The sequence below is a fragment of the Myotis brandtii genome, unplaced genomic scaffold (genome assembly GCF_000412655.1).
Source record: "Myotis brandtii unplaced genomic scaffold, ASM41265v1 scaffold112, whole genome shotgun sequence".
Lineage (NCBI taxonomy): Eukaryota > Metazoa > Chordata > Mammalia > Chiroptera > Vespertilionidae > Myotis > Myotis brandtii.
The window spans coordinates 10061263-10086892 of record NW_005353838.1 but is presented as its reverse complement, the minus strand read 5'-3'; the positions used below and the strand labels follow the sequence as shown (position 1 = coordinate 10086892).

The 25630-nt window shown below is 36.1% G+C and overlaps 1 protein-coding gene across 12 annotated transcripts; it reads right to left on the bottom strand.

The window, feature by feature from the left end:
• Positions 1 to 1106: 1106 nt before the first annotated feature.
• On the bottom strand, positions 1107 to 25624 carry RBM45 (RNA binding motif protein 45). Of its 12 annotated transcripts, none has more exons than XR_001363746.1 (12): positions 25322 to 25624; positions 19553 to 19675; positions 18477 to 18603; positions 15836 to 15958; positions 14868 to 15050; positions 13864 to 13993; positions 13611 to 13695; positions 13252 to 13418; positions 11579 to 11779; positions 9445 to 9490; positions 4913 to 4952; positions 1107 to 1560 (listed from the first exon to the last, which is right to left on the bottom strand). XR_001363746.1 is itself a non-coding variant. In XM_014546343.1 (11 exons), the coding sequence occupies exons 1-9, from the start codon at positions 25619 to 25621 to the stop codon at positions 11587 to 11589; spliced, it is 1431 nt and encodes a 476-aa protein (XP_014401829.1). In that variant the 5' UTR covers positions 25622 to 25624; the 3' UTR covers positions 1107 to 1560; positions 4913 to 4952; positions 11579 to 11586. The 12 variants fall into 12 exon arrangements, 8 of the variants coding, with proteins under 8 accessions (XP_014401829.1, XP_014401841.1, XP_014401825.1 ...); XR_001363748.1 differs by having other exon boundaries at positions 1107 to 1510; XR_001363752.1 differs by having other exon boundaries at positions 1107 to 1338.
• Between the last annotated feature and the right edge of the window lie 6 nt (positions 25625 to 25630).

Genomic DNA, 25630 nt, shown 5'->3' with positions numbered 1-25630 from the left:
AGAGAGCTTTTAAATTATTTTTCAGGTGATTGTGCTTTTATTTTCTAGTTTTAGTACCTTGTGGTCAAAGAATAGAAACTGTGCAACTTCTGCCCTTTAAAATGCACTACAGGGGCTTACCAGGTTCCAAGAATTGCCTTCAGCTTTTATACTCCTCAGATGCTGATGGATGTTCAGCATGTGGGCACCAAATGCAGACCCACCTCATTCCTCTGGGAAATAAACCAAACAAGGTCAAAGGATTTGGGCTTGGGATAGAAGATAAGTGATTTCCTTGCAATTTGTTTTTAGAACAGTCTGGAAAGAACAAGTTGAGAGGTTTTGTTTTGAATACTACTGCAAATATTCTCCCATACAAATACTAACCAGGTCCGACTCTCTTAGCTTCCCAGATCAGACGAGATTGGGCATATTCAGGATGGTATGGCCGTAGACTGCTGCAAATATTCTAAATCAGCTGGGTCCTCTATGCTGCCTTTGTCATTCAATATTGCCATCTGATTGATTTGTAAACCATTCCATTTGAGAAAAAGCTATATTTTCTTTTTGTCTTATTTTTTCCATTTTTAGGGTAATCTCTCCCTTCTATTTGCTGTGTTTGATAGTCCACAGAACATCTGTTAAGGTCCCACCAGCATCTCTACATGATTTTAAAAGCCATTGTACTTCTGCATTTTAATGCTATATTATCCTAGATATATATTGTTAGGGCTTGCTGTCTTCACTACTGTTTACAATTTTATATTTTCAGTTGATTTTAGAGGGGCGGGAGGAGAAACATCAATTTGTTGTTTTGTTGTTCCACTTATGCGTTCATTGGTTGATACTGTATGTGCCCTGACCGAGGATCAAACCCACAACCTTGGCAGATACTCTAACCAACTGAGCTACCCAGCCAGGGCCCTGATTGTAATTTTATTAGAGACTGTGCATATACTTTCTCAAATCATATTCTGAGATACCTTTTATGGTATGATATAATTTGATTAAAGATCTCTTGGAAGAAGCAAATCATTCTATTTTGTTTTTAGAATTTAAACAGTTTTGATCTAAGTGTTTTCTTTTGTCAAAGTACTTCCTTTGCTTTTTCAAAGATTTGGACAGGAGACAGTGTTATTAATTTTTATTATTAACCATATTAACAGATTTCAAGATTCTTAAACTTACATTTAATTTGCAAAGTAAAAAAATACACATTGCACCCCCCTCCATAAAGAAACTGCCATTCCTTCTTGGAACTTCACTGATTTCAATACTCACCGACTGGCCTTTCTTTCCTTTTATTCTTAATTTTGATTCATTTTGGTAGTGTAGTGATTATATTCAAGTAACTCCTTTCTATAGAGCAAATGAGCAGCGCGTTGCATATCACAGAACGTTTGTTACTTTCACGTTTGGATGAGTAGAGAAATCCTGACTACACAATGCTGTGGACACTGCTCCATTCCAGCCCACATCCAATGTGAAGAGGATCTTCAGACATGAGCCTTTTTATAGACTGAGGTTCCTTCTGTTAAAACTATTTACTGTTTAATTTTCTGCTGTCTTGTTTGGGAACATCTATTATTCAAAGGAAAATCTTTATAATCAGCCTTTTAAACCTGTACCTTTCCTCTTAAACTCTATTCATCTGCGGGTGCTGCTTAACTTTTACTGTGGCATTTTTGGTTTATTGTAATTTAAGCCGCAGAATCCCTTAAAGGGAAGATTGTTCAGGACAATATACAACACTGACAAAGGTAGCTCGGATCTGGTTCCTGAAAGCCCTTCTTCCTTAAATGCCTCAGGATACTGCTCTTTTCTCACTGCAGAAGTCTGTCCCACCTTGTGTTGATTTTGCTTAACTCATTAGGAAACAAAAACATTAACTGAAGTACTGTAAGATAAATAACACAAAAACGCATAAACCACAAAAAGTACAGCTCAGTTATTATCACCATGCTGGTCAGAGAGATTACTAACACACCATATGCCCCTTTTGTGATCTCTCCCTACTCCATTGAGCCTAAAGGTATATTTTCTTCTGTTGGCTGTTTTTCTTTCTTTCTTTCTTTTTTTTTTTGGTCAACATCACATTTATGAGATTCATCCAAATTGTTATATGTAGCACGAGTTAACTCATTTCCTTGTTATATAGATATTTGCAATATCTCGTATGTATTCTGTTGATGGACACCAAGGCTGTTTTCACTCTGAGGCTATTATGAGTAATGCTAAGAACATTCTTGTATATATTTTTTGGGTATACATATGTTCTTATCTCTGTTGATATATGCTTAGAAGTGAAATCACTAAGTTGAGAGTAGATATGTTTCAATGTTAGCAGATATTTGTCAAACATTCCCAAAGTGGTTAAGACTTCCACCAGTAGTTAATGAGAGTTCCTGTTGTTCCACACTTTCACCAACTCTTGGTATTGTCAATACTTTAATGTTTGCTGTTCTTACCAATGTAAGGGTATCTTACTGTAGTTGTAATGTGCATTTTCTTGATGACTAATATGATTAAAGATTTAAAAAAGACTCTAAAACTTACATTAACTGCTAAAGTAACAAAGAGGTTTTAATTTCTTTATAAAAAAATAAAGAATTTACCCAATCCTCCCTTCCTTTGCGTCCCCTCCCCTGTGATCCCTTCTTGGCTTTCTTTGCGAAGTACTGGTCAAATCTCTTGTCCGTTTAGTTACTCATTTCTCTATGAAAATTGATTTAGCTAGGCCAACTACAGAATTGGCAGACTCTGAGGAATCCTTTTAGCTCTTTAGCAGTCCACTCAAGTACTGATGTATTACTTAGCAGATGGTCAGAAATGTTAAACTCATTTCATTCCTCCAGGAAACCCAAGGAAGTCCTTCAGATCTAGGCTTAGGCTAGGAGTGTAAGGAATTTCCTGGTAATAAGAACAAAGTTCTTAGAACAGTGGCTGAAAAAAAAAAACACTTAAAATTTTTCAAAAAAATTTCTGTTTTTAGTATCCTAAATCTGCCAAGGGGCAGAACTAAGATCTGTTCGGGTCACTTGTTCTGCCTTTGCCATTCAGCATTATTCTGGTCAGAGGTGGGATCTCTTTTATGACCCCTCTGCCCAGGTTAACGCCAACTGTGGTTCTCTTGGTTAAAGAAAATCTCCAAGACAGGGCCGCTTTAGCACCACAGTTAAGAAATGCAGAATGAAGCCTCTTCTGACGGGACTCTCAATGACTGTCTCAGGAGTCAGATGAAAAGCAAGTTTTACTGACAAGTTCTTTCAATGTGAAATTTGACTCAGCCATTAAAAAAAAAAAATCTACCCTTTACTGCTTTATTTAGTAAAAATTCCTTCTTGTTTCCAGTATTCTTACCTAAGTTCCTATGAATGATTTTTTTTTCATATTTGAATGTTTTCACGAGTATTTTTACAGAAAATTGGGAAAGGAGGATTGCAGATGTTGTATTTACACTGCCTTTATTATCTTTTTTACTTTCCAAAAAGGTAATGTTGGTATTATATATAAAACCTGCTCTTGGAAAACTGAAGGCTAATCTTATCAACAAGATATAGAAGACATGACACTTTCCTATATTGTAAGTAACTGAAGTCATTAAGTAGAAACTGGGTGTTCCAGGGACATTGCTAATCTTTCGGGATGATATAAAGGAGATGTACTTCATCTTTTTTTGTTGCTGTTGTCAAATTACTTTTAGTTACTGCAAGGAAATAAGACTGGGCTGGGTTGAAGATGGGACAATACTACAGTGCCTACAAATCACAGACTTAGAGTTAAAGTGGTAGGAAATAAACCCTGTTAAGAGTTTCTAGTGAAAGGATTGAGCCAAGATGGTACCTTGGTAAGGATTTGTGATGATAAAGCAAAGATGGATGCTATCCCTCCAAGTACACTCTTAAAAATAAAATTTTTTTTTTGACATTGTTTGTCCAATATTGACATTGCCAAAGCAGGTCATCCAGTCCTGGTGCTCTCGACAACTACTGCATATCCTTCCTAAGTCAATCCTATTGTGATCTCTTTCTCTACCTTCTGCCAAATGTCACGATGACACATTTCCTAAGTTACTGATATACTAATAAGAGGGAGAAAGTCTTTTGTGCCAATGGAGCAATAATATAAGGATGCAAAAAGTATCTTCAGAACCCAATAAAAATTAAATTATGTATTTTCATAGACCTTCCAGTAAATTAGATGACTTTAAAGTAGATGACTTGAATTCTTCTTTTAGCATTAAAAAACAAACAAAAAAATAACAGAACAAAATCCATAAGAACTCTGTGCTAAAGAAGGCTGTGACCTATGTATTATTAACTCTAGAAAATGATAATAGTGTATGAGTAAGAAAATCAGTAGCAACATCCTTTCATCATTTACCTCCAAAATCAGAAATGGAAATAGAGGCAGGAAAATTCAGAGTGTAGATTCATAAGAGTATCTCTGAGTAAGCACTTTGGTTATCCTACTGTGCTCAATATTTTTCCCAGTTTCTGTGGAAAACAGTACTTGCCTTTTCAGTTTCTGATTTTTGTATCTCAAATACAAATAATTTTCCTAAGATAGTCTCTAAAATAGCAGCTTCCTTCCACCACTTCTGCAGCATTATGGTCAGAAAGGCAGTCTCTAGGCTGCCACAGTAGTCGCGGCCTTGGTCACTTGGCACGTTAGCTACTCTCATGGACCTTGACGTCCAGATATTGGCTGCAGTTCATGTATAACAGTCACAGGACTTCCTGTTCCTGTAATAATCACACAAATGGACTTTCAAAGTGCCTGGTAATTTTCTCAAAGTATAGTGAAACCTGCATATTCCCCTGAGGACAAGTCATTTTTATCTTAAAGTCAAAGCATGGTCATTGTAATGAATGAACTGCCAACTTCATATTTTAACTAAATATTTCTATCTGATCACCTAGCAGTACCATACCTTCAGGTCCCAGGATCCATGTGTTCTTGAGTTACTGTTTCTAGAAAAGGAAATAATGCAATCCATTAATTAAAATTCAGATATTAAAATGGAACTTATCTAATAAGGATGAACTTTATGTTTTCTCTTTAGACCTATATATTTTCTCTTTACTGAAATCATACATAAAAATAATTGCTATGCTTCTTTAATACAGCTTATCATCCATATATGGATAGAAATAAAACTAGCAATCAGTTATATCTGCGTAAAAAGGATATATATTTTATTTATTCTTGCTTTCACTAATTTTTAGTTTTATACACATAAAGAAGTTACTAAAAGTTAAAGTGCATCTATAATCAACAGGTTTTTGGGTGTACCAAAAAAACATTAATTTTATAGAGGATTCACTTTAATTGCAAGAATATCACATACATATACATGTATTTCTGTACCCTTGTGATTATTCTATTTCAGTTTTTTAGACACTGATAATAATTATATCACATCATGCTCCTTTGTCATTTAAAAAGAATGACATATGCTTATGTACTTCTTTAGAGCCAAAATTTTTGGTAATTTATTAACACAATGCAATTCAGAATAAGTGTAAATAAAAAATGAAATTAGGTAGAAGTTTTGAATGGTATAAAGCAAATAATAACCATCCTTTACAAACACCAAATGACATTGCTAACAAGAAAAAGCTGGCCTGATATTTTGCTATTTGTGAGACTGGCTGTGTTTTTTAATTTCTCATTGCAATTCATATTTACTGATATTAAATTTAGGGGAAACAGATACTTAATTCCAAAAAATGCCAAAGGTAAAAAGACTTGGAAGCTTCTCAATGTCTTACTGTTACAATGAGTCTAACCTAAGTTCCAATATATGGAATCCCTTTAGGCCTGCATACTGCAAAGTCATGCCATTGCCGCACCAGAATTACCTAGGGAGCTTGTTGAAAAACGCACCTCAAACCTGCAGAATCAGTGTACCTGTGTTTTAAACAAACACCTGAGGTGACCCTTGTGGACATCAAAGTTTAAGAACCACTGCACTTCAGTTTTGGAGTGGCAATGTTTATCACAACTGGTATAAATCTCTATTTTCTTTTGGTTAATTAATGGTTAGTAGGTTCCCAATGAAAAAAGAGCGAAGATCAGAGAAAGCTAAAAATTTAGAGTAATAATTTCCTTAGTATTTTGCACTAACCTTTTTTCTGGAGTGGGAAAAAGTTTTAAAAATAAACTTGTAAACAAGACCGCACCATACCATATGAATAAAAACTATATATTCTAGAAGAATCTTTCCTAAAATATATATTTCTTGGAATACCAGTGCCTTGTTAATAGTGTGCCTCTAAAAACACATTTCACAGTGCATAAAGCAAACTATGAAAGTGCAAACTATGGTTCTCTTTTGAAGATAACAGTGATGGTGTTCAAGCACATACGAAAGGCTCTGAGAAGTTTTATGGTAAAAAACTGGTGGAACATTTTCTCAATATGTTTGACTATGAAAATTTATTTCCTAAACAACACACAGAATTCTCTTAAGACACTAGTATTTACTTCAAGAAACATACTTTGGGACATGATGTTCTAAAAGCAGCAAATTTGATAGCTGCTTTCGGCTTCTGTAAACTACCATAAAATACTTGACTTAATGAACTTGCAGGAGAGTTTGATCAGATTTATTATATGAACCACATATTTAAAAAAAAAATTGCCTGACTGGTGTGGCTCAGTGGTTGAGCATGGACAAGAGTTTCAGGTTGAATTCCTGGTCAGGGCACAATGCAGGCTCGATCCCCAATAGGGGGGCATATGGGAGGTAGCTAATCAATGATTCTCTCTCAACACTGATCTTTCTCTCTCTCTCTCTCTCTGAAATCAGTAAAAACTGTATTTAAAAAAAAAAAATACCGTTTTGTTTAGCTTTTTTTTCTACATTAAAGACTTACCTAATAAAAACCCTGCTATGTTAATAATTTAGTAACTGACATATACAGAGCATCTAAATATTATATCCTTACTAGAGGTCTGGTGCACAAATTCGTGCACGAGTGGGTCTGACTGGCCCATCCCTATTGGGGCCAATCAGGGCCAGGCCGGCAGGAGTGAGGAGCCGTGGGAGGTTGGCCGCCAGCCCCATCCCTGCCCCCGATTGAGGCCGGGCAGATGGGGGTGAGGGACCGCGGGAGGTTGGCTGGCCGGCCCAGCCCCTGATTGGGCCGGTTGACTGGCCGCAGTGTGCATCATAGCAACCGGTCATTCCAATCGTTCTGGTCATTTCAGTCACTTGGCTTTTATATATATATAGATAGATATCCAAAGTGCATTTGAGAAGTAAACATTTAGCTAATGACATAAACACTAGATCATTAAATGCTATTTTAGATTCTAGAATTTCCTCATTTTAAGAAAAATGACTATTCTGGCTTTTAAAAATAAAGTTTTAGGGATCAACTGCAAGGAAAGCAGGAGCAAGGCTAAATGAATGAGAGGATTCAAATTAAATGCACACCAAAGCCAAAGACCCCACTGATTACTGAGACATGCAACTAACTGGGAGAGAAAACTCAACAGAAAATTGCATCATGAGAGTAAAGAAGTATTTTGTGGGAAGAGAGCTATTATACAAGTCTTTTTAGAATTTATACAAAAGACTCAAGGAAATAAACCTCATGCAAAACAAAACTATTTTCTGGAACTGGCTACCTGACTTTAAATGCAGGATGGAGAAATTGGGATTATTTAATCTGGATAGAAAATATGGAGGGTAAAAGGGTATATGATAGTTAACCATGAAAAAGATTCTCAACGTTGGCTTAGTGAAAAACTTAAAAGATTAAGAAGCAAAAATGACAGTCAAATTTTATGTTAAAGGTGGTCTCAGGTAGGAAGTAGTAAACTCCCTACCCTTACACCATTTAAGTTAACCACCTGACAGACATGTTTGAGGGTGGGGATGGGTGAAATTCAAGCATTACTTAGTGGTAGAGCCAGATAACCTGTAGGGCACAATTTAATTCCAATATGTAAAAATCGAACTATGTATGTAGTGAATGAGTTTGGGATGACTAAATTGATGTGCTGGTAATTAATCCTCAACTCTCCTCACTTAGATTTTTCATTTATAAAGAGAACATTTTAAAATATGTCCTTTGACTCAGATACTTGGTTCAATTCTCATACAGTAAGTCTTGCCTGGGAAGATAAGACTGAAAATTTTATCTATATTTACTAAAATTACTGATTCAAAAAGAGAATTTTGATTTTTCAATGGATGTCCAAGCATGAAACACTCTATTATGCTCAGTGAATTTAATCTTTTACTAGTTTTAGTTTGAGGATAGTAGAGGCATAATGAAGACGTAATTAAGTGATGCTTTAACAACTGTGTACCAATTATAATGTCTTTTTTAAGGTGCCAAGTTCTTGACTTAGATATATCCTTTCTGATATATAGCATTCATGGCAAGAGCTGATAAAAATTTTTCTTGGATTTTCAAAATACAAGCAGAGTAGGTTCCTAATTTTTAATTTTCTGAAATGACTATTCTTCCTATCACAGTCTGTTCTGAAAATTGCTAACATGTCATATTTTTGGGATGGCCATTACATTTCTGTATTTGTAAAGGGAAAGTGTCCACCCTCCAAAACCAGTGACATTTATTTCAACTTACTATAAAAAAAAATTATCAACAATTTAATTTTTTTCTTTATCACCATTTCTCTATGATCTTAAAAGATATTCACAAAATTACCAACAAATTTTGGTTTAACTATAAAAATACTGTATAAAAATATTTCTAATGATGTGTGTTTGGCTCTTGCCTTAGAGTAAATGTAAGTAGTCAATCTTCATGTGTAGACTGAGTAACAATTACCATATTTTATTGAATCTAAGATGCAACTGACTGAAAGAAGCATCTTTAAGTTCCACTACGAAAGAAAAAAAGGCTGTCAATTACACTATGATACACAATCAATAATTGGGACATTTCCAATTGCAGAAGTGGAAAAACGTGCATCTCAAAATCAATGAAATATGTCATTTAGTCATATTCTAAACACTATCTATTAAATCTTTCACTCTCAACTTTCACATAAATAAGGCATGATTTAGTTAAGCAAAGAAAACTTTATTTCTACTACACATAACAACATATTGCTCTAAGAAACAACTACTATATTAGTTTTAGCATTAATGTGTAGATTAAGAAACAAATGTCAACAATCCCTGTTCCCCAGACAAAACAATGTTGTGCACAGACTATCAAACATATGAAAAAAAAGCTGTCAACTGTCCACAGGGAGTGCGTCCAGTCACATTTTCAGTCAGTCAGCTGAGGATTATGTCATTATTTAGTCTTTGTTCTGTAGAAAGAACACAACACAAGTATGAAAATCATCACCTGGAAGGAAACAGCTGTTGTATATAGTATTCCTAAAATGTTAGGAATTGTTCCTTTACTTCAGTATAACCAATGTTATCTGCTTACTTATTCATAGATGCCCCCAAATAAGCAAAACCAAAGTTACCTGGAAGGATGATGCAAGCACATACTGAATTTCTGGAGGGAAAATGCTGTAAATTAATACAAAATCAGAATGCTATGAAATACTAGAATTTCTCTTTTCCTCAAATAGAGGCATATTTTGTATATCAGCTTCATCTCAAAACATCAGTCAACTACTCTCAAAGTTATATTCTTAGACCAGTTTCTTCTCTTATTTCCTAGGTGTGGCTCACTGAAACTTGGGCTTATTCCTCAGAGATGAAAGGAACTAGCCTTCTTGAGCGGTGTCATGTCCTCGTGAATTTCACTAATCTGACCCTCCTCATCTTTGCTCTAAATATGTATAATAAATAGTTCAATAAGGGAAAATGGTAGGTGTATATTTCATGACTAGTCATGCTGAAAAATAGGCACTTCCTCAAATGTAGGGAATTGGATGAATGTACATCACTATTACAGGGTATTATAAAGTTCTGTACCAGAGAACCTCAAGGTAGTTTTGTATCATTAAACTTTTAGTTTATGATCATTTGGAGATGATATCTCAAAGGTTTCACTTAAGTCACCAATATAAGAGTTTTAAAAATTTTTTTAAAACATTTTAAATAATTAACATTGTTCTTTCAATAACACCATGAAAAAAAGTCTCAGAAAGGTGAAGAGATCTGCACAATCATAGTCAGTTAAGTGTCAGCTGGAATTCAAACTCCGCTCTTCTCATTTTAAGCCTAATATTCTCCATACTATATCATAACCATTAGGAAAGATTCAACTACAAGATTAATTTACATATTTTTCTGATACTAAGAAATTTTTAAAGACAAAAATTCTTTGAATAAAAAAACTGTTACTTATATGTTGAAATATTCAGACATGAATAAATACACTTTCATGCTATTTTAGAAGACAGCTTGTCTAAACAAGTCAGTTCTTAACATTTTATTTGTAAACACAAATAACTGCTTTGTTTTAAAAAAGAATTGCTAATTCTTTTTCACTGGCAATTTAGTATTTCTACATTGTATGGAGTAATGGGCGTGGTTTTGTAATCAAATAAAACATTTGAAAACATTTCTAAATTAGGATTACTCACAATGGGCTCAATGAACACTTCTTATTGTCAACTGCCTTCTAGGAAGGAGGAACTAACCACTTAACTTGCTCTACTAGGGAAGGGTCATCAGCAGGAAGGCTTGAGGCAATTCATCCTGATATTGATAATTCTCTTGATCAGAAAGAAAACCTCAAGTGGAAAAAGTGCATCCAAAGGGCCTGCCAACTGCTACCATTTGACTAGCAGTGGACTTGGGAAGCTAGTATGTGTGAGAAGAGAAAACGCTCACTCCTTCCCCTGAAACTCAGAATTCATTTATAGAATAAAAATGTGAAATAGTTGAACATTTCTAAATTTACAAGAATGTTTCCCCAACCCATGAAGATATAGATTGACTGTTACAGAAAATAAAAATTTAAGTTCGATTTCTGAAAACTAATAAAAGGAATTTATATGGCTGCATGTATCAATATTTATGATAAACAAAAGGGTTTTTGGTAAATTGTCAGGATTATTTTTTTAATGCATATATGCACAAAAGAATATTTTTCTGAATGTGTAGTTTTAAAGCACAAGCTTATATATATAAGTCCAGGAAAACACCAACTTTAGGTTCAAAGTTCTATTATTTGATGTGGTGCTTTAGGCATTTTATTAATGAGAACTGAAAACATTCTTTATAAAGACTTATAAATTACTTCATTTCATAACGCAAGTCATTAAGTCTTCAAGTTAAAAATCTTTATAAGTACTTCAACTTTAATGTTTATGAAAGCATATAGTGAAAAAGTTCAACTCTTAATATCTATGACATTCACAAACCAAAAAGTAATTAATTTTCCAATTTGAAATGATTTTATTTTATAGAAGGGCAAAAACATTCTTCCAGTAAACATTGAAACCATTTAAGTTTTAAAGAGTTCAAGTTAAAAAAAAAATTTTATAAAATTAATCTGAACTGGTTTTATCAGCAAAGTTATAAGCCACAATGCTTTCAACTGACAACTTCTAAAAAGAAACTCCTAAAGTACATATTATACATATTCCTCTTGCTACACTATTTAGCCAGTGTGCTTTAAAATTCAGATTTAAAAAGGCTTACCTCAAGAATCAGTAAGTTCTTTGTCGTTTATTAGATTCTTCACGTGGGGAATCTGCCAGCATAACTTTAAGTCTGACTCCATTCAGGATCTTTCCATGTAAAGTACTAATCGCATCATTAGCACTTATTCTATCTGCATACTTCGCATACCCCACATTTTTTCCTGACACAAGGTAAACTTCGATCAGGTTACCAAAACGACTGAAAGAAAGTAAAAAAAAAAAAATTAAAAAAAAATCAACTGACGTTACTAAATACTGCTGCTCAGGTCTAAAAGTTGGGGTCCATTCTGGACTCCCGTTTCACCTCTTTCACCATATCGTATCTTCCATTCAATCTCACTTCTTAAACATTTCTCTGTCAGTTTCTCTTCATTCTCACTCAGGTTTCTTTTTTCATGAAGATCATCATTACCTTTTTCTTAGGTTACTCTAATATCTTCTTTACTAGTTGCCCTGTCCCTCTCCAATCCATTCCCCACCCTGTCTTCTGAGTGATCTTTCTGAAACATAAATATCATTTCCTCCCTAAAAGTCCCTTCAGCAGCTCCTCATTGCCTCCAGAGTAAGACAAACTCCTTAAGACACTTTGTGAGCCTTTCTTGACAGTTTCTTGTCCTCTCCAGCTTTATCTTCCCTCAGTCTCAAATTCTATATTCTAATAACCTCTTTCACATTCTCTCTGGCAGCAATAACCACCCACACTCCCAGCTTTCTTTCTGGGTTAAATTATTTTTATCCTTCAGGTCTCCACTATACCTTACTTCTTTCAGGGAGTCTACTAAGTTCATAGCCTGTCCACTCTTTTCATAGCACTAATCTTACCAGGTTGAAATTCCCTATTTACTTATATGTCTCCTAAATAAGGTTATCTCTAAGACAAGAACTATTTTATCTTGTTTACCTATTATAATGTTTTGTTTATATAATGTCTCTAGCATTTAGCATAGTGCCTGCCTGGACCAGAAGACAGGTTCAAGAAATAAACTAAATGAGTCAACTAAAGGAGAGTCAAAATACTTGAGTTTGAACCACATACCTGACATTTTGTGCAGCTCTTTGGTAAGTTTCCTATCTATCTTTTTAATTCACTAACATTGTTGTAAGGCACATGGGAAAAAGAAAAAGTTAAGGAAGGAGTTATATTAAAAACAGAAATAAACAAGAGCCTTCCCCCTTTTTACACTAATTATATGTTCTTCCATACAATCAAGTAATTGTTTACTCAATGAAGTTTTTATAAAATCCTTAAGGATACAACAGAGTATGAACAAAACAGAAGATACTTAGTAAACTTTGTTCATTTAAATTACAACTACAATGAGAAGGCTATGTGGAAAGAATTCTAGAGGACAGGTGTATGCATATGTATCTTATATGAACAGATGACTTGTCCATTCTACGTATGCTTTTCAAAACAATCCTATGGGTTTATGCCTTAAAAAAAACAAAACAGGAAATTAATTCTGTGTGGAAACATAGGATGTGTGAATGATAGATAAGGAAATGACCATATATTTTAAAAGGTGGTATCAATAGTTTTTTAAAGCACAGAACAAATCATCTCTATCTAATAGGTATTGGATTTAAGAAGTTTCAAGATTGTGAGTGCTTAAAGGACTGGTTTAAACAAATTATATTATAAAATGTAACTTTGTAGAACTGATATCTTACCAGAATATATCCTCTAATACATCTAAAGGTAAAGGATGAGGGTTAAACACGATAAACAGTCTTTCTTTCACAGAAGTTTCAGGAGGGGCTTTTTTTTTGCATGATGGAAGTACAACATCTGTCTGGATTTGAGGCAACTGTGATCCAGAACTTCCTCCAAATTGCTGCTGAAGAGGTGGGTACAAAACGAGAAAAAGAAAAACTACACTTTAGGGATCTTAAGTCAAGAGCTAAAGAGATGAGTATCATGGCACCTATGTGGTCTTCTACTATAGCTCTGAAAATGTTCTTACATAGGTAATAAACCAAGGCCACATTTATTTTATACCCTATGGAAGGTTAAATTCTTACCTACTTACCAGAAATTGCTGCTGACTTGGGTTATTCCACACCACTGATGCAAGCTGTGCAGCTACCATCTGTGTTGCCATTTTTCTAAGGAGACTGGAGATAACAACTGATAATTTACAGAAAACTAGAAATACTGTCTCTTAACAGTAACTTGTTTTGTATGGCCTCCTCACTTGAGAGATTGTTTTATATTTTTATTTTTCAAATCATAATCACATATACCCAAAGCTTGGCTTTAGACACTTCTGGAATGGTACTTACTCTGTGGCATTATTCCCATCATCAATGAAAGAAACACCTATCCGATTTCCAGGAGGGTACTGAAATCCATGTAACTTGTATTTTGCATAAATAGCTGATGCTACATTGAAATACTGAACCACTCCATGACCTAAAACAAAGGTAGATAATATAGAGGAGTTAAAGAGAAAAAAGATTGAATACTTTTGTGGTATTGCCACAAAAATGAAACAATGTAGAAATACCCTAATATCATACAGACAGTAAATACAGAATCAAGTGTGTCAGAAAACAAAGTTCGCTTACACACCTGTGTAATAGTTGTGTTCCTACAAAGCAAAGTATAAGCCAGATTTTGGTAAAAATATGAACATGATATTTTAAGGATAATACCTCCCTTTAAATGCCTCCCTTGAAAAAAGCCTTTCAAAGTCAAAAGGCTTTAAAAATACAAGATGGATTAAGCTAACACTAGATAATAGGCTTAATCAATTAATTAGTTAAAAGTTCAAATGGCTGATATTACAGCCTTGCTTCTATTAAGAGTGGGAAATATAAAGTAGGTACTTGAAGTGAAGGAAAGAAGTTTCAATTCAAGGTATAAAGTTTAAGAAAAAGAGATGTAGGGCTGAGGAGGATATTTAAGGGTTTATAAATTTGCCTAGCATTAATCAAGAGTATGGATTGCGGAAGCTCAGAGGGAAGGCGAGGGAGGGTGGGTGGGAAGAAGAAAAAAAAAAAAGAGTACAGAGAGAGACCCTATCTTGAGGTGTTTTTGTTTTACAACCAGAAATAGAAAATGCTCTATTTTGTGGGAGTTAAAATATTAAAAAAAAAAAAAAAAGACTCAGCAGAAAGAAGGCATATTCCCAGGGGGTTATTTATTAAGGAATCACTGTATTTAAAGTTTAAAGCAGATAAAAAGAAAAATTGTCACACAAACAGTATCTAACATATGAAGTCTCATTGGAGAAAAGCCATTTTAACAAAATACACACTTAAAAATAATGTAGACATTATTTTACCATAGTTTGAATAAGGATCTCGTTGAACTTCACAATATTCCAATCCTGGTACTATATCAAAAATGCTGAAAAGCTGCTCTTCAGTGAAAGGAACTCTTGATACAACAGACAGGCGTTTGGAGATAGCTTCTTGGCCTCTGTTGTCATTCTTGTCAAAATTTGAAAATTCAGGTTGTTGCTCTCCAGTAATATAGAAAAAAGCAAATCTTTAAATTTCTATACATTCAAGAATTCATTTAACACTTTAGGTACTAGAAAAGAAAATGAACTTTCATTGTGTCCATTCCACTGAACAAAGGCACTGTATTTTGTAGAATGCTCTTGGTAATCAGTACCAACAAAAGGAACCAATGACAAGAAAACTGAAAACTTTTGCCCACTGTCCAGCCTTCAACACAGAAACATAAGCAGAAATGCGTAGTCTAATTTCATAGGATTATGTTTAGTATGCGAAACTGCAAAATATGACGTGTTTCTTCTAAAAGAACATTTGTGCCAAATGACATTCACAGTCTTTACTTTCACCACTCATTTCCCCCTTTTCCTAGCTTCCTACTTTTGTTATTCCTCTCCTTTCTCTAGCTCTAATTTTAAAGCAACAGTGGCTTAGGGACACAATTTTAGGATTCAATACTGAGGAAATATCTGTCTATGTCTTTCATACTTTTTTGGCCAGCTGCGTAGAGATAGCAGCTCACCCAAAAAGGTGGTAGTGACAATTTAATATTGAGAAAATGCATAACTAACCATAGAAAACTATAATAGAAAGTAAGTTAAAATAAGTGTTAAATATTAAGGACATGAGAAGTCATGACAAACTAAAAACAAAACAAAACAAAAGCACCACTACAGTATGACCTTTATTCACTAAGTGATATATTACAGACTGCTAATAAAATAATACTTTTAAAAAGTCAGTTGAGATTGTATGTACTACTTCCACTATAAGGTAAAGGTAGCCCACTTACCAAATGGAAATATATTTATTCTAGGTTCATGTCCCAAAGTCTCCTGCCTCATATTACTATAATAATCTTGTTCTGAGGATTCAGATGCTTTATTTTTGGGTTCAGCCAAGATTGCCCTAAAACCTGAAAAGAGAATCCATGAATTTCAAGCTTCATAGCAATTTAACATACCCGTAAATATACTTGATTGCTAGTGATTGACTCAGCTTTATAAATACAGGGTGTCCCCCCAAAAATGTATACACACTTTGAATAATTATTCATTCTAATGGGTTAAATCTGAAAAGAAACATCAATTGAGCTATCAAAAAAATGTATGTGTATACATTTCTGGGGGATACCCTGTATAATTGTATAAAACAAAATATATATAATTGTCATCTCCACCAGACCCTACTTCTTTGCTTTTAGGAATATAAAAAAGGTCAAATAAAAAACAGCAAGAATTCCAAATTATGGGTCAATGTAAGACATGAAGGATCAGCAATTCTATGCTATTCTTTCTAATCTCCCCTAACTACAGATGACATCATCATTCACTGTCCCAGGATCCTCAACATCAAATCCTATAGGCTTCTTAACATTGAACCTGTCATCAAGATTATTTCCATTATACACTAAGATGGTGTTATATTTCACTCTAACTTCCCTGCCTGTTTTTAATTTAGATTCTCTTCAATTAATTACAACAACCCTTCAACTGGTCTCTTTGCCTATGGATCCAGGATTTTAAATAAGGATGCAAGAATGAGCTTCAAAAGGTGGGAAGGTTCCTTCATGAACCTTCTGAAACTCGAAACAAAATGCTTATGCATATGGACATGTTTCAAAGAAGGTTCATAGTTCCCATTGTATTATTCAATGGCTTCAAAAAGGATGAAAGTAGCCGGTTTGAATTCTTTCCCTGGAAATCCATCCTTGATATTGTGGTTAGATCAACTGTACTGAAATAGTTTTTATTTTTCTCCTTTTAAAACAATCTACAAGGCAATCCAAAGTAGCTCTCACCTTCTGTCCAGCCTACTCCCCACCACATGCAAATCCAACTTCCAATGTATTCCCATGTTCATTCAGTGTACTTGTTTTTCACCTGTTAGATTATTTTCAGTATCTTTAAGTTCTCAATAAATGTTTATTAAGGGTTTATTACTATACTAGGTACTTGGGATGACAGAAATAGACAAATAAGACATACACTTTGCTTTCAAAGAGCTTTTAAAAATTCTTTTATTCTTTATATTTTGCCCTTTAGATCTTGGCTATGCAATATAGCTATAAATTCCTTAAATGACAAGATTATTTTATATTTCATTTGTAAGCCTCTTCTTAACCTATTGATGAGTATACCATAGGTATTCAATTAATGCTGAGTGAGAAATTTAGAAGGCTCTGAGAGCAAATTTTGGTGTGTACCTTAGGGTTACCTAATTAACAACAATTATTTGCAGTATGTATAAATTTTTATATCCTGAAACACACTAATTTAATTACTGCATATCGCATTTCTAAAGGTCAATATATCTAGAAGTATCACAGTAAGGAAAATTCTCCTTGGCTGCTGCTGCTTTTTTTTTTATTTTATTAATCCTCACCTGAGGATTTTTTCTATTGTTCTCAGAGGGGATGGGAGGGAGGGAGAGAGAGAAACATCAATGTTAGAGAGACATATTGATTGGTTACCTCCCACAAGCGCCAGGACCTGGGTGGGGAATGAACCTGCAACCCAGGTACATGCCCTTAACCTGAAATCGAACCTGTGACCTTTCAGTGCCCTGGCTGATGCTCTAACTGAGCAACACCAGCCAGGGCTCTTCTTTATAATTCTTATTCTCCATGATGTGTACCAGGCAACAGCAGATCTAATCGATGTCACTCTAGCTTGAAATTAACTCAATGTATATTTACTTACCTATATTAGCAAACTTATAAATGCTATCCTTAACCTAGGTTTGTTAGTATACTAAATTCTATTTAGAGTTTAGGTCAAATATGAATAAATATTAAAACTTATTGAGTTTATTTTAATATGAATATTTTTAAAAAACACCTGAAAGGGTAGATCAATTTCTTAAATACTTAATATTGTAAAATATGTACTTAAAAAAAAACCACAAAAAAACAATCCAGCCCTAGCCAGTTTGGCTCAGTGGATAGAGCGTCGGCCTGCGGACTGAAGGGTCCCAGGTTCGATTCTGGCCTAGGACACGTGCCTGGGTTGCGGGTTCGATTCCCAGTCGGGGGCGTGCAGGAGGCAGCCAATCATTCTCTCTCATCATTGATGTTTCTATCTCTCTCTCCCTCTAGCTTCCTCTCTGAAATCAATAAAGAAATATATTAAAAACAAAAGAACAACAAAAAAAACCCAATCCAAACCTATAGAAATAATAACCAAAATATGACAACAACATTTTCACTTACTAAGCTAATACAGTTGCTATTTCTTTTCAAGATGGTGCCTCAATGAAAGCTTAATCATAGCCCAAAAGAATTTTCATCTGAGGGCTATATATATTTAAACTCCTAATGCTAAGATTAAATTAGTAGATATGATTATTAACAAAAACCAGTATTAGATTCAGTTATTGAGAATAATTGTAATTTTAAAAAAGTTTTTAACAATGTTAAACAAACACATACTTACTTCGATCACAGTTTTCTATTGCTTGGGCAGCTTGTGATGGTTTTAAGTATCGAACATAGCCCAAACCTTTACTTTCTCCAGTCATTTTATTCTTAATAATGCTGCAATACTCGATATCTCCATACACCTATGAGAGTTAAAAAAAAGATCTTAGAAGAGTCAAAATTTGTAACTGAACAGGGATTATCTCAAAACTATTTAAAATTTATTTATACCTCTTATTTGCCAAAAAAAGAAATTAGAGTTAGAATTTAAAGTCATTTTTAATAATGGACTTACAATGACACAAACTAATGAAGCACTAGAAAAATAACCATAATAATGACATAACCAAATAATAACCAAAATAATGAAAATGTTTATTTAGTGAGCATTTGCTTTATATATACTATCTTATTGTTACAACAGTCCTTCAAGGATATATATAGGATGTCCCCTAAATGTATACACACACTTTGATTATAAAAGCAGTATCTATTAAAATACATTTGGTTTTCAAACAGAGCCATCAGCTGTTAAAATGTGTATATATTTTGGGGGGAATATATACTTTACTGCTTATTTCACAGAAAAGGAAGCTGGGCCTTAGAGAAATCAAATAACTTGCCCAAGTTATAAAGGGAGAGTAAGAATTTGAACAGTCTGAGAGCTGCAAAGTCTTGCTCATTAGTGGTTAAGAGCAGAGGCTCTGGAATTGAACCTTCTGGTTCAAATCTTGGCCCAGCCACTTATTAACTAAGTGGTTTAGTTATCTTCTCTGTGGCTGTCTCCGTACCTGTTAATTGGTGCTAATAGCTCTACCTACCTCACAGAGTTAATTTAAAGGTTATGTGAACTAATACACCAAGATGCTCGTATGTATTTTCCAGTTTTTATATAGTCTATAATTTTTAAAGTTACTTTATTCTAGGTTTAATACTTAAAAAACAGATTGAAAAAGATAGCTTAAAAATAGTTATTTAATTTCCACCACCAATCTAATGATCTAACTCACATCACACTTTAGATTTAGTAACTGTGCAACCAATTTAGGATTATGAGTTATCAAATGCTAGCCGATTAGAAAACATAAGTACCTTAAATTTTTCCCGTAGATCTTCTTCTGTGTAGGACTTTGGTATCATAACAAATATTCTTGTAAGTTCTTCATCTTCTACATCTCGGTGATTTCCAGATGATCTGGACTGAGCAATTAAAACCTAAGAAACACATAAATTCCACAAAATAATGTGAAAATAATCAGTTGTTTTCCTATTCTTTTTAAAAAATATTTTTATTGATTTCAGAGAGGAAGGGAGAGAAACATCAATGATGAGAATCATTGATTGGCTGCCTCCTGCACGCCCCCTACTGGGGATTGAGCCCACAACCCAGGCATGTGCCCTTGACCGGAATCGAACCTGGGACCTCTGCAGGCCGACACTCTGTTCACTGACCCAAATCAGCTTGGGCCTTATTCCTTAAATATACTTAATTCATTATTAGTATGAAGTTCATGGTAGGTTAATGTAATAAGGTAAAATGAAAAAATTTTAAGCAATCTTTATTGCAATGACTTTAAAAAAAATCCTCACCCAAGGATATGTTTGATTTTAGAGAGAGAAAGGGAGAAACATCTATTGGTTTTTCCCATATGCACCCAGACTGGAGATCGAACGGGAAACCTTTCTGGTGTATAGGAAGATGCTCTAACCAACTGAGGCACCTGGCTGGGCTGCAGTGACTTCCTATATGAGCTACTAGAGGCCTGTGGCACGAAATTTGCCCCCCCCTCCCAGGGGGGATTCCTCAGCCTGGCCTGCGCCCTCTCGCAGTCCGAGAGCCCTTGGGGAGCAGGCCTAAGTTGTCAGTTGGACATCCTTAGTGCTGCCACGGAGGCAGGAGAGGCTCCTGCCACTGCCGCTGTGCTTGCCAGCCATGAGCCCCGCTTCTGGCTGAGTGATGCTCCCCCTGTGGGAGCGCACTGACCCCCCAGGGGACAGCTCCTGCGTTGAGCGTCTGCCCCCTGATGGCCAGTGCGTGTCATAGCGACCGGTTGTTCCGCCATTCGGTCTATTTGCTTATTAGCCTTTTATTATATAGGATTACCAATCTCTGCACTATTTTTTCCAAATGTATTTTTACGTTTGGATTCTGGTTTACCAAAAATAGTGAATGCGCTGAAAAAGAATGTGTACTCTGCAGTTATTGGGTAGTGTTCACTAAATGCCAATTTATAGTTAACTAGAGGCCTGGTGAACTAAATTTGTGCATTAGAGGGAGGTGGGGAGTCCCTCATCCCAGATTGCGAGCAGATGCAGGCCAGGCCGAGGGACCCCACCAGTGCATGATTGGAGCCAGGGAGGGATGCAGGAGATTGGCCAGCCAGGGAGGGACCGAGGGAGGGCTCCAGGGCGTGTCCTGCCCATCTCGCTCAGTCCCGATCAGCTGAACCCCAGCAGCAAGCTAACCTACCGTCAGAGCATCTGCCCCCTGGTGGTCAATGCATGTCATAGCGAGCGGTTGAGCGGCCTTAGCATATCATTAATATATTACGCTTTGATTGGTTGAATGGCCGACCAGACACTTAGTGTATTAGGCTTTTATTATATAGGATAGTGTTATTAAAATGTTACATATCTACTGATTTTGTCTACTAGTTCCATCAGATACTGAGAGGAATGTATAAAAATCTGATTGTGAATTTGTCTCCTTAGTTCTATCAATAATGTATAATGTATTTTGAAACTCTATTATTGGCTACATAAACAATATGGATTGTTATGTACTTTTTGACTGAATTTTTTATATCTGTTAATACTCCTCTCCTGTTGAAGATAATTTTGTCTGATACCACACCAGCTGTTTCTATTCTTTTACTTTCAACCACTTTGTATTTTTTATACCCAAAGTGTCTCTTGTAAATAGCATTTAGTTCATTCTTTTTTTTAAATCCTGACAATCTACTTTTTTTTAAAGATTTTTTTCTTGATATTTAAGTAAGAAAAACACTGATCGACTGCCTTCTGCACCCCACTACTGGGAATCCAGCCCACAACCAGGGCATGTGCCCCAATGGGAAATTGAACTGGCAACCTTTTCATGGTAAGACCTAGTGCATGGGAAGACGCCCAACCAATTGAGCCACACCAGCCAAGGTGACAATCTCTGCCTTTTCATTGGAATGTTTAGTATATTTGTTTAATGTAATATTTGACATAGTTGGCTTTAATTCTAGATGGTCATATTCTTAATTTTTTTCTATCATCAATCTTCTTTAAAAAAAAAAGATAGCTCTGGCCAGGTGGCTCAATTAGTTGGAGCATCACCCAGTACACCAAAAGGTTGTGGGTTCGATTCCTGGTCAGGGCACATATCTAGGTTTTTTAATCCTTGGGTGAGGATTTAAAAAAAAAAATATTACCATACTCTGGATCATCTCAGTGACAATGCAAATGATGTACTGAGTAAGAAAATATACAGAATGATTTGAGGCTCTATTTTTCTACTATTGATAATTGAGTTTTATTGAAACATCACCTATGGCATTAGATTATTACTTGGAATTAAATTTTATATTGCTCTAATTTGTAAAATTGTCTTGGTTTTATATCAGGGGTGGGGAACATGCAGCCCACAGGTCGTATAAGGCATGCGAAATCATTTGGTCTGGCCCTGCCAAGGCATTAGGGATAAGTTAATTAAATGTTTGACCAAATAGAGCAGGCTAATTTTTAAGTTGATAATTTTGTATGGCCCGAGAATGATGTTATAAATATCCCCCCCACCAAAAAAAAAGCTCCCCACCTGTTTTATATTATTCCAGAGTAATATTAGAATCTCTAAATAGGATTGTGGATTTGTATATAGAGTTATATACAAAAATTTTAATGGCTAGCTTTATTTTTATAACTTGAGGAAAAGTAATAAAATTAATATAAATTGCTACACAAAGGCTTTTGAGGGGTTTTTCTTCTTTTAAAGGGGGGGCTCTATGTCATTTAAGAATGACAAAATCTGGACCTATGGTATTATAGAGTAAGAGGCAGCAACTAAAAAACTCAGAGCTTATAAAGCCATGAGATTTTAGGAATATTGAAAAAGAAGGTGTGCATGGCCCATGGACACAGATAGGGCCTGGGGCGGGGGCGGGCTGGAGGGGGTCAAAGGGGGACATATGTAATACTTTCAACAATAAAGGATTATTTTTTTAAAAAGAAGGTTGTTATGTTTGCTTGGAAAACAGCTGTCACAGAGGTGTGGAACTTGCTTACAAGACAGCCAGATATATATCCCCAGGTAAAGTCTACTTCCAATTTCAGTAAATCTTCACTGTATGTCCACTATATTATGAAATATTATTAACACTGACTAATGGGGAAATGGCCCTCTATAAAGTTAGTCTAGTGGACAACAGGGAACCTTTAAGTATATGGGAGGATACCAGGGAGGGAAAAGGAGTCTCAGATAGTAAGACTTGAGATGGAAGTGCCATCAGATCACAAATTTCTAAATATTAGCAGACTAGAATGTTTCATATATCTGATAAAGGAGACAGTATGTAAGTAGACAACATGTATCATTAATCTCCTACTGGATGACTCCTGAGATTTTATGTTCACAGACTATGGGTTCTAAGAGACATTCTTGCAAAGCTAAAAACCAATTATTTTTCTCTTGTATTTCCTAGGTTTACTGTTTTCCTTTAGATAATGTAGCTGGTAACAAAATGACTTTTACTTGGACATCTACTGGCTGTAGGCCTGGTGCTGTAATTTTGTAATTTGTCTTGTAGGTAGATCCTTTGGAATTTTGCAAAAGCAAAGTACATGAAAAAAATTAAAGCTGAATTAATTTAACTGGGAATACTGAGAAAAAAAAAAATTACATTCCCGTGGAAGACAGCTCAAGCTGCAGCTGCTGAACAATGAACTTAAGACCGTCTAGCTGGGCACTGTAGTGAAACAACCCTCTGGCTGAAAATGAGTGAACAAAAATGTGAAAAACAGAATTTAAACTTTTATTATCTTTGGGAGTAATTTAATTTCTCTGTGGCTAAAAGGGAAGGTGCATTTCAGTGTTGGGACTTTTACTTCTCTTATAGTAATTTAATGATGGAAAGGAGATTTATGGGTTTCAAATTTGGAGCATGTTTTCAGTTATAATCTCTGTGGTTATGTTACTCAAAAGTATAAAAACCCTCTTCCCCAAGATCATAATTGGAAGAAGATGAAAATGATCAATCTATGCCCTAACCGGTTTGGCTCAGTGGATAGAGCATCAGCCTGTGGACTGAAGGGTCCCAGGTTCGATTCTGGTCAAGGGCATGTACCTTGGTTACGGGTACATCCCCAGTTAGGGGGTGTGCAGGAGGCAGCTGATCGATGTTTCTCTCTCATCGATGTTTCTGACTCTCTATCCCTCTCCCTTCCTCTCTGTAAAAAATCAATAAAATACATTTAAAAAAAAGAAAAGAAAATGATCAATCTAATGCAGGAGTCAGCAAACTACAGCCTTGTTTTTCTACAGCCTAGAACCTAAGCGTTGTTTTTATATTTTTAAAGGCCTAGAACCTAAGCGTTGTTTTTATATTTTTAAAGGCCGTTGAAAATAAAGAGTATTTGACAGACTGTATGTGGCTCACAAGACCTAAATATTTACTATCTGAACCTTTAGAAAACAAGTTTGCAAATCCCCGATCTAGAATATGCTGTGGCCTTACAATTAGTTTTGTTGAGGATCTGTTGTCACCCAAGTCAAAGGGTTGGAGAGGTGGGAGTGTCTACTGTTGTTGGTGCAGTCCCAGGCACCTCCTCTTTTGCACAAGGGGGTAAAGAAAAGACCTCCAGAAATGGAAATATCTGTTTCATTTATGTAAGTCCATATTTGTAATATTCTTCTCATTTTCTGTAGTAAATGGAAAAAACTTTGAGAAAGCAGAATTCTGTGGAAAGCTACCTAGTTCTGCAGGACAGGCGAAGGGTACACCGTAAAGCAACTGCTAGATTCTCCGTTCACAGCAAGTAAGGAATGACATCTCGGCAACAATAAGGATATAGGAGGGCTTACCTTGTACCAGGCACTGTGCTAAAAGCAGAGCCTGTCATATAACCCTCAAAACTGCCTTTCCTGCCATGTGTCATTTACCTTAATTTTACAGAGGAGTGAAGAAACTTAATATAAATACCCCCAGGGTGAACTAAGTACACAAAGCATCACGTAATACAACTACACTACCATCCATCACAACGATTCGGCTCTTCTTAAGGCAGTTCACTTGGGTTTGCTTTCCAAGAAGAGCGGCAGTAACAGGACACAGGCTATTCATACCTTCACCGATAGGGCTTATTTAAAATGGTTTTGAAAATCACAAAAGGGATAAATATGTAATATGAGCCATTTTAATCACCTGCACTTAAATATTATATACATTTGTCAGGCAGTGGGAAAATGCCCAACACCAGAGAGCCACAGTTGAATGCACTCGTATCAAGTTGTTAAACCCCATACCTAACTGTGGAAAAGCAGAGTCATCTGTGTTTATAATGGTCAACTGGGGGGAGGGGGAATGTTGTTCTGAGAGAGGAGGGTCAGAGAAGCCCTCGAAGTAGGGGGCAGCACCCCCACCTCCCCCGCCCCATCCCTGCACCCCGACGCAGGCGCGCGAGCGGTCCTGAAAAACCTTCTTCCCAAGGCCGTCCTCCCCGCTCCTCGTCCCCAGAGTGCCAGGTGCCGCCTAGTCCGCTCCCGGGAGCAGACAGGCTCCCACTGCCCGACCCCGACCCAGCTGCGGGGGAAGGGAGGCCCGAGACCCATCCCCACCCCCGAACACCGTCCCCGCGGGTATCCCGACCCGGCACCCGCACCTTGATGGGCTTGGTATCATAGGGGCCGAGGCACCGGCCATGCATCTCCTCCATGGCCCTACAGGCCTGCGAGCTGCGTGCGAACTTGATGAAGGCGATGCCCTTTGACTCTTTCGTGTGCTTGTCCCGCACCACCCAGATATCCTGGATCTCGCCGAAGGGGGAGAAGCGCTCCCGCAGGACCGACTCGGGCGTGTACTTGCTGATCACCAGGAAGATGCGGCTGTTGGGCGGCTCGTCCAGGCTGTCCACGCCCGGGCGGAAGCCTCCGCCGCTCGCACAGCTGCCTGCTTCGTCCATGGTGCCCCA